The sequence below is a fragment of the Chanodichthys erythropterus genome, chromosome 9 (genome assembly GCF_024489055.1).
Source record: "Chanodichthys erythropterus isolate Z2021 chromosome 9, ASM2448905v1, whole genome shotgun sequence".
NCBI classification, from domain to species: domain Eukaryota; kingdom Metazoa; phylum Chordata; class Actinopteri; order Cypriniformes; family Xenocyprididae; genus Chanodichthys; species Chanodichthys erythropterus.
Genome location: NC_090229.1, coordinates 21,344,834 through 21,353,041, shown reverse-complemented (window position 1 = coordinate 21,353,041; position 8,208 = coordinate 21,344,834). Strand labels below are relative to the sequence as shown.

The following is an 8,208-nucleotide window of genomic DNA, read 5'->3' as shown; positions in this document are numbered from 1 at the left end:
ACGTTCCCTTTTTTGTGACTTTGTGTTTTGTATGCTATTTTTTTTCCCGGTCTATGTTTGTATGATGAACTGGCGCCACCTGCTGGCTGCCTGTCAGAGTGCAGAATTTCCCGGATGTGACAGAACGCTGGTTTACGGAAGAACTCGCGATATCAGCGGCGAGAGTTTCTCATCCTTGGTCTAGAAGGGCACAGAGAGCCCGGTACAGAGACATTTCTGCCAGGGATCCTGACAATAACCCAGTAAAGCATGTTGTCGAGACTGGTGCTCGTTTCAGGTGGGTGATTTATCCAGTAAAAAAATGCTACTCTAACGTTTTGCATTGACTGTGTGGATTAAATAGACGGTTTTATTACTGAATGTGAAGTTGAAGGGTAAAATTAGGCCGCACGGTGTAAATGGCCGCACATGAATCTGCAGTGAAACGTGTTGTAATAAATATATGTTATTATTCTAATGACGTTTTGAATGTATTGAAGTGCAGGTTTATGCTCAGACAGTCATTTCTGTATGAGAATGATCTTGCAGTTGTTGTGCCTTCAGTATGCCCTTGTATTGAGTTGTGTAGCTGTTAGCTGAGAGCTAATGCCACATTCAAACTTTGCCACATATCATATTGGGCGTCTCAGAATGTAATACTATATATTTATTGTTCATTTAGGAGTGCAAATGAACAAATGATCTCTGATTTTGCCTTATTATTTCCTAACCTGATATGATAGACAACTTCTGTCATGTACGCAAGGACGTGCATTTTATTAGATCTGCACTATGAACCAAAATCATTATACAATAAAAAAAACAAAACAATGCTTTACAAATGTTGTTTATGCTATTTAACTTATGATAGGTATAACTAATGCCCAAGTGTGACAGCTGGAAAATATCATTAATTTTGTGTAAAATGAATCATTTGTTTTGATGAAAGTTGCACTTAATAAAACATTAAAGCACTACTCTGTCACTTTCATTAATGTGAATGTGAGTTATAAGTCTCTGAGATGATTTTCAGTCCTTTTTCTAATTGTTTTGTAGGTCATACCCTGAAAAACAGCGGGTCCTTTGGCGCTTGGTATGTAAGCTCTTGTGGTCAGTGCTCTGTATGTCAGTCTGTGGTGAAAGAGTACTGGAAAACAAATGACAATCAATGACACCCATAGAACTCTAACCCTGTGCTTCTTTTTTCCCCCAGCCTGGTACAGGCCTCTCGTTCCTTTCATCAGTCCTCCCAGAGTCTTGCACCAGTACCTCCTCTGCCCGAGAAAGGTGGAAAGGTCCGACATGGCATCTTCCCAGAGGAGCTCTTCACACTGCTGTACCCCAAGACTGGTGTGACAGGTGGGGTTGTCTGCTTCATTGCCTCCTTTATGTGAGGAGAAGACTGATGATAATGTTGTGATTCACTACTAAATTCCTCTTTATCCAAAAGAGCTGTGTAAATATTCTTTTCTGTTAACAGCACGCATGTGAGATCCAGTATCTTTTATACACTGTCTGTTTGTAACAGTGGTGTTCTCTTCTGGTTGCAGGGCCTTATATGCTAGGCACCGGACTGCTCCTGTACATGCTCTCTAAGGAAATCTATGTAATCAATCACGAGACCTTCGCTGCTGCGTCCATCGGTGCAGTCGTCATTTATGGCATCAAGAAGTTCGGGCCCAGTGTAGCCACCTTCGCCGACAAACTCAATGAGGTTTGTATTGTGTTTTGTATTCAACAGAAATGACTAAATAGCTGCTTTTCCGCCATCGGGCTATGCGGTTCCAGTTATAAAGTAGGGGGTTTTTTTTTGTATCAGAGGAACCTTTTCATTGTTCCTAGAACCTTGGGCGGAAGTACCTGCTTTTTGGCATGTTCTCACCATAGGAACTAGGAACAATTTTTGTTCTTGGAACTCCTTTTAAGGGAACTAAATGAACCTGTATTTCAGAGTAGGGTCTAAACCAACACTATAGGAACTACCAGTGATGTAAGTGCACGTTGATTGGCCAAAACGTCAAACGCCAGCACCCAGCATTTTAAAAAGCTGTGTAAAAGTATTTATTCCACGAATATGGCAAACAGCGATAATGGCATTTACCTGTTGTCTGCAGCGTTGTGTTCTTTTCTCCGCCTCTATGTAACATTGCAAGTTGTCGTAGGAGATTTCATCTCTTAGCCTCACCTTTTGCTTTCAGTTACGTAAATTATGCGTTTACATTCCATCTCCGCTATCATGAAACTGACAACACACAACAAACACAGCTCTGATCATGGCAATCCAGAACCAATAGTGTTTTTTGAAAAAATCCTGGAACCATGCAAAATTCCTAAGTTTCAGTTCCGAAAACTTTTCTGGTGCGACGTGTGGACGAAGCGCTGGGAGCGTATCATTAAATGTGACATCTCACCTCATGAATATTAATATAGTAAGGAATGCACTGAAAAGCCCTAGTGCTCCTCATATGCGCTTTGTCAGATATCAATGCAGAGAGAGAGAGAGAGAGTATAAGACAGTAGAGCTGCTTGATTAATCCTTAAAGGTGCCCTCGAATGAGAAATTGAATTTATCTCGGCATAGTTAAATAACAAGAGTTCAGTACATGGAAAAGACATACAGTGAGTCTCAAACTCCATTGTTTCCTCCTCCTTATATAAATCTCATTTGTTTAAAAGACCTCTGAAGAACAGGCAAATCTCAACATAACACCGACTGTTACGTAACAGTCGGGTTGTACGCCCCCAATATTTGCATATGCCAGCCCATGTTCGCAACATTATGAAAGGCATTAGACAAGGGCAGAACATCTGGATCTCTGCACAGCTGAATCATCAGACTAGGTAAGCAAGCAAGGACAATAGCAAAAAATGGCAGATGGAGCAATAATAACTGACATGATTCATTATATCATGATATTTTTAGTGATATTTGTAAATTGTCTTTCTAAATGTTTTGTTAGCATGTTGCTAATGTACTGTTAAATGTGGTTAAAGTTACCATCGTTTCTTACCGTATTCACGGAGACAAGAGCCGTTGCTATTTTCATTATTAAACACTTGCAGTCTGTATAATGCATAAACACAACTTCATTCTTTATAAATCTCTCCAACAGTGTAGCATTAGCCGTTAGCCATGGAGCACTATCAAACTCATTCAGAATCAATGTAAACAATATAACAGTATACAATACTCACATAATCTGACGCATGCATGATAAACACTTTGTAAAGATCCATTTGAGGGTTATATTAGCTGTGTGAACTTTGTTTATGCACTGTTCAAGGCAAGCGTGAGCTCTGTGGGCGTGGAGCATGAGAATTAAAGGGCCAGTAGCCCTGAATCGGCTCATTTATAATGATGCCCCAAAATAGGCAGTTAAAAAAATTAATTAAAAAAAATCTATGGGGTATTTTGAGCTGAAACTTCACAGACACATTCAGGGGACACCTTAGACTTATATTACATCTTTTTAAAAAAAGTTGTAGGGCACCTTTAAAAAGATCTTAATCTTGATCTTATTCCTAAATGACGATTCGTCTGTGCCTATTAAACCTTTCACAACAGATTCATTCAAATTCACAACGGAACATTCAAATCTGTGTTGCCGCTACTGCTGGCCCAGAGAGAGAGCAGTGGTCATGTATAGGTATGAAACGGCTTCACAAACCGTCTTTTCAATCACACAGTATTATTATTTCTCTGTTACAAATTCTCAAACAATCACAGAAGTACTGAGATAAAAGTTTATAGTTTGGATATAAACATTGATGTTTCCAGTAGTGATCAAAATACAGTAAATCACCTTTTGAAAGTCTCTTCAAATAACAACTGTGTCATTACATCATTACACCACCAGGTGGTGACTAGTGGCTGTCAAAAATGTATTTGTCATTGATTCATTCATTCAACAGATTTGTTCAAAAACACTGATTCATCCAGTAATGAAGCAAGTGAAGCAATGAATCAATCACTTGTTTCACCTGTCTGGATGTGTTACATGTGTGCTCAAACATCTCCTTCTGTGCTTTTTTTTTTTTTCTTACTACTATTTTATTAATTGTTTAATAATTTTAATTGAACCAGAATTATCAGGCAGAACCAGAAACCAGAAAACTTCTTACTATTCCCAACCTTATTTGGCACAGCATGATGGGTAGACTGGTAGAACTGGCAGAATGCATCTAGTGACATCGCCACTCAGGATTGGTCACTTGTTTCTCTGTAGCTGGCCAAGCATGCTATTTGAGCAAAGTAAACACAAGTTAATAATAACATTTAAAATAAATATCTAATTATCCTCTAAAATGCGGTTGCTATTTATACTATCATTTAGGCAACAACTGGCGCATCACATATTGCATTCCAAATAGCCCCACAGTGGAAAATGAAACCATATTGAAATGGTTAAGCAATGAGAACAGTTTGGCCCAATGGTGGAGAAGTGGCTAAAGATTATCTACTAATATATTTGATATAGTGCACAATTAATCGAAAGACTGTAACTTGAGGGAGTGGTTGGTTATTCAGATGACTTGACTAATATCTGGATCTCTCTCTCTTCCTCTGCAGGATAAAGTGGCAAAGGCTCAGGAAGTGAAGGATCAGGCCATGGCGACCTTGGCCCATGGCATTGAAGATGAGAAGAAGGAACAGTGGAGAGTAGAAGGAAGACATTTGCTCTTTGATGCTAAGAGGGTGAGGCGGACAGAATGTGAAAGATCATCTCTGCCCTTCTTTACAATCCATAAATAGCACAAATCCACATTAGAGCTTAGATCGGGCCCAACAAATCAAGCCCGACCCTACCCGAGCCCGAGCACGTTGTGTCCGAGCCCGGCCCGGCCCGACACGTCCACTGTAATTATGAGCCCGAGCCCGATTTAAACCCGACCATTTTTAATATGTGGGCCGTTATAACCAGGGGCGGCGCCAGATTATTTTATTTTTTTTAACGCAGGTGCTGCTGTGCTAGATCATAGGCTACAGGGGGGAGCTGCGCAGTTATATAAATTATATAAATACTATTAATAAATGAGCAAAAATTGGCCACTCAATATTAAATATTATTTTAATTATAATAAAGTTTTAATTTTATTAAATTGAACAAGCTCAACATTCAGCATTCAATCAAATATTCTTAAAGATTAATTATTATTAATAATGTTACTTCAACCTATTGTTATTTTAACATAATATGTGTGTGAGCAACAAGCAAGATGTGCATTTGTAAATTCGGTGACAGCGTGTGTTACGAGTTTCAAATGGTGTAAATGTGTCCGTGGCGCGCCGGCGCCTCCATATCAATATTATATTGTCTGCTATATTGCTTTTTATGTATTAAATCCAGGTAATTGGATGATGAAAAATGTATTAAAATTAAGATACAATTAATACTAAACGAAATTCACTTTAAAGAAAATCTTTCTTCAAAACAAAACTTAACAAACTTGAAACTAAATGTGCTTATTTAATGGCTAAAACACGTAGGCTATAGCTAGACTCTCTTTTTGTACAAATTGCAGCACATTCATTTAATTCTGAATTTTGCATATGTAAGTTGAAAAGCATTTGTTTGTGCATAGTAAAACATATCTAACATTTATCAAGTTCATAATTGTGCGTGCATTTATTAATTATTATCTCAATGAATAATACGACAAGGAAGAAGCATGTAAACTGCGTTGTTTGTTTGTTAAAACTAGTTTAAAATGTTTCCATACCTCCGATTTTCCTCCAGACTTGCTCAAAGTTAATTCTCCTGTTTTATTTTTTTTCTTTGGTTCTTCAAGCTCCATGTTGTACTTAAGCCTCGTTTCGGCTCCGACAAGGTTTTGTTCCGTCTTCTGAGGGGTGTCAACTCACACCAGAAGCATTTCAGAAGCGAAGCGGCTGGATTCGCGAGACTAGATTTGCCTGGCAAACATTGTTTTCGTAAATTTTTTCATGTTTTTAATGGCTAAATGGTTATATTTTGTCCGGTTTGATTGTGTTTATTGCTATGCCATACTTTATTTTGCTGTAGCCATACAGATGAAGTTAAAACACAACAAAAAACAAGAAATTTCAAGTTCGAATCTCTTGTCGTCAGTTTCTGGCATCGTATTAATGTGAAATATGAGCGGGAGTTTACTCAGGGTGATTATTTTGACTTTATTTTGTATTTCAGCTGCGCGTCTTGGACGCGGCGTCCGTCAAAAATATCTTTAGCGAAGCGGCGCGGTGAGCCGCTTCTGGGACGCTTCTCAAACGCACCGCGGCGCGGCTGGTGTAAACACGAGCATTGACTAGAGTGGCCGCGTATCAGCTCCGGTAGCCGCGTCGCAGCCGTAACGCGCCGCACGCGTGTAGTGTAAACGAGGCTTTAAACGAGGCTTTAAGCTACTGAATAGTACAACACGCACAACAGGTGGGATGCGTCACGCGTGCGAGTATGCGAGTGGACGAGACGCTGCGCATGACACGTGACAAGGGCCCGACCCGACCCGGCCCGAGGACGGTGGCGGGAAATATCGGCCCGACCCGGCCCGCGGGTCGGGTCGGGCCGAGTCCGGGCTCGGGCTCGGGCAGAGAATCTAAGCTCTAATCCACATTATGCTTTAATTATAAATAAACAATTCTAAATTTAAATTCAATGTGTAGAATAGCTCTAGTTCTGTGACACTCCTCTTCCCATCTTCCATCAGAACAACGTTGCTATGCTGCTGGAGACCAATTACAGGGAGCGTCTGCACATGGTGACCAATGAGGTGAAGAAGAGGCTGGACTACCAGGTGGCGCTTCAGAACCTGCACCGCCGCATGGAGCAGGAGCACCTGGTGAACTGGGTCGAACAGAGCGTTGTTAAGAGCATCACCCCACAGCAGGTACAGGGAATATTGTCACGCCATTGGCACTTTATCACACTTTATTGTTTTTATATTACACAAAGGAAGCATTTGTTCAAGGCCGAAGGTCATTTTTCCCCAGAAAAGTTTATTAATAGTGAGCTTATGCAATTTAATATTAATGTGAATGGTAATAAGATAACTATTATGGGAGAGTTCTTAATTATTACTGTTTTCATGTAGTGAAAATGTAATATTTTTGAGAAAATTGGTTTGTTGTTGTTGTTGTTGTTGTTTTTTTTTTTTACGAATCATTTGAGCATTTGTAGTGGAATACAAATGTGTCCAAATATAAATGCTACATTAGTCTAGAGCAGGGATGGGCTTTTTCGGTCCTGGAGGGCCACTCTCCTGCAGAGTTTAGCCTCAACCATGAACAAGCTAATCAATGTCTTCAAGAGCACTGGAACGTTACAGGCAGGTGAAATTATTTTTTTATTTTTAAAATAAGGGTTTGAGCTAAATTCTGCAGGACAGTTCTGCTCCCTCTAGGTCCAAAGTTGCCCATCCAGAATCTGTTCTGAAGTAATTTATAGCTTGGCCTCTAGATGGAGACTTTGTACTCGACACTCAAGTTATAATAACAGTGTAATTGCTAAGATGATTGTGGACAGAGGATTATGAGCGAAAGGGTCTCTTTAAGAGCTCACTAACATCACTTACGGTCTAAACATGAATCAGTCATTGATGTTCTTGAAATTTGGGCTATGCTTTAAGCTGTTATTACAGTATAATTACAATGGTTAAGGTTAAGTTGCTTGTAATTATGATTAACTTAATGTTATTACTATAGTAAGTACACGTAACAATAACAAAGACACTGTAGAATAGTTACCCTAATTTAGACTTTATATCCACCTGAAACAACTACAAAATAATTGTTCTGTTACTGTTATTACTATGTCTATTTCTACTGTCTTTCAGGAGAAGGAAAGCATCTCCAAGTGCATTGCAGATCTGAAAGTCCTGGCCAAGTCCACTCAGGCTAAGGCTACAGTATAGGTCTCTGTCAATGTTCACGCTGAAGCCTCCTGTTTTCATTCTTAACTAACCCTTTCCTCGTGAACATGCCAGTCTGGCAGTGTCGTCAAACGTGTACATACCCGTATTAAATAAAAGATTTGGTTATTCACTAAATGCTTTTTCTGTCTTTTTTTTATTATTATTATTTGAAGAAATCCAGATCTCTGTCTTGCAGTCCTGGCATTGATAGTTTGACTGTTTTGTGGAGCTATGAGGTGATAGTAGTAAGATGAGTTTGGTTAAATGTAAGATTTTCACAATAAGAAAAAGTGGTTCTTTTATAAATTGATCACTGAAAGGTTTATGGCATTGCTGCAAAAA

The 8,208-nt window shown here is 39.3% G+C and overlaps 1 protein-coding gene across 1 annotated transcript; it reads left to right on the top strand.

Annotated features, from left to right (window-relative positions):
• The first annotated feature begins 153 nt into the window (after positions 1-153).
• atp5pb (ATP synthase peripheral stalk-membrane subunit b) lies at positions 154-8,001 on the top strand. Its single transcript, XM_067393859.1, has 7 exons — positions 154-277; positions 1,036-1,072; positions 1,193-1,338; positions 1,530-1,693; positions 4,550-4,675; positions 6,664-6,843; positions 7,789-8,001. Exons 1-7 carry the CDS (start codon positions 250-252, stop codon positions 7,864-7,866), a joined length of 759 nt encoding a protein of 252 aa, XP_067249960.1. The 5' UTR covers positions 154-249; the 3' UTR covers positions 7,867-8,001.
• The last annotated feature ends 207 nt before the right edge of the window (positions 8,002-8,208 follow it).

Bases quoted from the DNA above. Each gene is read 5' to 3' on its own strand.
- atp5pb (XM_067393859.1), top strand. From the start codon at position 250: ATGTTGTCGAGACTGGTGCTCGTTTCAG. The intron at 1,339-1,529 runs GTGGGGTTGTCT...TTCTGGTTGCAG, and splicing joins CCCCAAGACTGGTGTGACAG to GGCCTTATATGCTAGGCACC. The intron at 4,676-6,663 runs GTGAGGCGGACA...ATCTTCCATCAG, and splicing joins TGCTCTTTGATGCTAAGAGG to AACAACGTTGCTATGCTGCT.